Consider the following 1,986-nt stretch of genomic DNA (forward strand, 5'->3'; position numbering starts at 1 on the left):
TCTTCTCCCCACTATAACCACCCCCCCCCACCCCACCCCCCCCCAATAACTTGTCCCCCACACCCAACGCAACCTCTTCGTATAAGCTTTGCCAACCATTTGTTCCCAGTCAATAGAATAGTTCTCCAACACACACACACACCAAATAAAAGTCCACCCAAACCAAAACTGGGCACCAATAACTAGTTATTCCAACGAGTTATTTCCCCAACTACCCCTGGGTGGTGGTGGTGGTGGTGTTGGTGGGAGGGGGGGGGGGGGGGGTATTTATCTCGAAAATACATCCACAACCAACCAACCACACGCTGATAAACATTTCCGATCCATGCAAATCTCTTGAGAGAGAAAGAGAGAGACTCGAGAGTTTTCACTGACCACTAAACTTTCACCCCATGTAGCTTCTTCCCATGCAAAGCGGTTGCAGCTTACATTGTAATGTCCCCCCCCCCCCCCCCCCCCACACACACACACACACATACCCATTTCCGAGGCTCGGACTCTCTATTTTTTTATTTAAAACAACAGAGAATCGTTCCGATGGTCAGAGCTTTCCGACAATTCTTTTCTCAACGTATTTCCTCAACGAAGAGAGAAAAAAAAATCAGGTAACACACACCAAGTCTGAGCCCCTGGATCAATGGTCAAACTATTTCAGGTTGTAAGCTTCTCTCTCTCTCTCTCCCACCCCACACACCCCTCTCTCTCTCCCACCCCAACCCCCCCCCCCCCCTCTCTCTCTCTCTCTCCCTCTTAAACCCCCCCCAAAAAAGAATATACACAAAAGTCCTTAGTTTACCCTCCAAACCCCTTACAAAACTCCAGAAAGGAACCGATCCACAAACCTCCCCCCCCCAACAAAAAACTAAAACGTGACACCAAACCAGACAGGTTCCATTAACTCTTGCCAAGTTTGTGTGTGTTTTAAATCTAAAGAAAATGCCCCAGATTTTTACCGATGGCTGAGATTACAAGTTTATATAACGCACCGTTCAAGTACACCCCCTACCCCCCAAAAAAATAAATATGTTTGGAGCATTTAATCGCAGGGAGGGAGGTAGGAGGGAGAGGTTGGGGTGTGGGGGGGGGGGGGGGGGGGGACACACTGATGTTTAAATGCATCTGGAACATTTAGATTGATTCTCTCTCTCTCTGTATCCCAAAATCTGTTGACACTCGATAGGTGACTGAATAAGGGAGAGAGAGAGAGAGAGAGAGAGCTGTAGTCTGGTCGCCCCTCTTTCTCTCTCTTTTCCCCCTTTTTTTTTCCCCCAAACTGCGAGATCGCTGTCGACTGCGGAATCTCCGCAAATGTAGAGAGCAACTCTGAAAAAGAGACGGGGCTCACCCCTACCTTCAACGGCCACAGTCAGCGGGAAGAAGAAGTACAAAAGCACCAGGATATCCATAATGTGTGTTGAGAGTGTCTCTCTCTCTCTCTCTCTCTCTGTTGCTTTGCTCCTTCGGTCTTTGCCTTCTATCTCTCTCTCTCTCTCTCTCCTCGTCCCGTCTTATCCCAATGCTCAGCTGCCACTTACTCCCTCTCCCTCTCCCTCCCTCTCGCTCTGGCACCTCGACAGGACTCAGGGAGTTGAATGAAGTGCGATGCGGCTTGCTGGGAAAGCGAGTTGTGCTGTCAGTCATGGGGGTGGGGGGAGGGAGGGAGAGAGAAGGGAGGGAGTGAGAGAGAGAGAGAGAGAGAGAGAGATGGAGGGAGGGAGGGAGGGAGGCAGTCAGTCCGCCCACCGGCTCAGGGATCTCAGTGCTCCAACCAGAGAGAGTGGTACCAAGAACCGTCTGTGTGCACTGAGCGCCCCCGAGCGACCGCCAGTGCCCATCACCTCTTACCTCTTTCTGTCTCTCTCTCTTTTCTCTCTCTCTCTCTCTCTCTCACACACTCTCTCCATCTCCGCGCAACAGAGGGAAAAAAAAACGCATTTGCCAAATCCATTTTTTTTTGCGCACAGACAGACACACACACACACACAC

At 50.5% G+C, this 1,986-nt stretch overlaps 1 protein-coding gene across 2 annotated transcripts in view; it reads right to left on the reverse strand.

Annotated features, from left to right (window-relative positions):
• LOC103184438 (ephrin type-B receptor 3) overlaps positions 1 to 1,574 on the reverse strand; it is a 61,687-nt gene extending 60,113 nt beyond the window's left edge. For both annotated transcript variants that reach the window (XM_007902433.2, XM_042338999.1), the window contains exon 1: positions 1,352 to 1,574. In XM_007902433.2, coding sequence (XP_007900624.1) covers positions 1,352 to 1,406 — 55 coding nt within the window. In that variant the 5' untranslated portion in view covers positions 1,407 to 1,574. The remainder of the gene's footprint in view (positions 1 to 1,351) is intronic.
• Positions 1,575 to 1,986: the final 412 nt, after the last annotated feature.

This window comes from Callorhinchus milii, unplaced genomic scaffold (assembly GCF_018977255.1).
Source record: "Callorhinchus milii isolate IMCB2004 unplaced genomic scaffold, IMCB_Cmil_1.0 Scaffold11, whole genome shotgun sequence".
NCBI lineage: Eukaryota > Metazoa > Chordata > Chondrichthyes > Chimaeriformes > Callorhinchidae > Callorhinchus > Callorhinchus milii.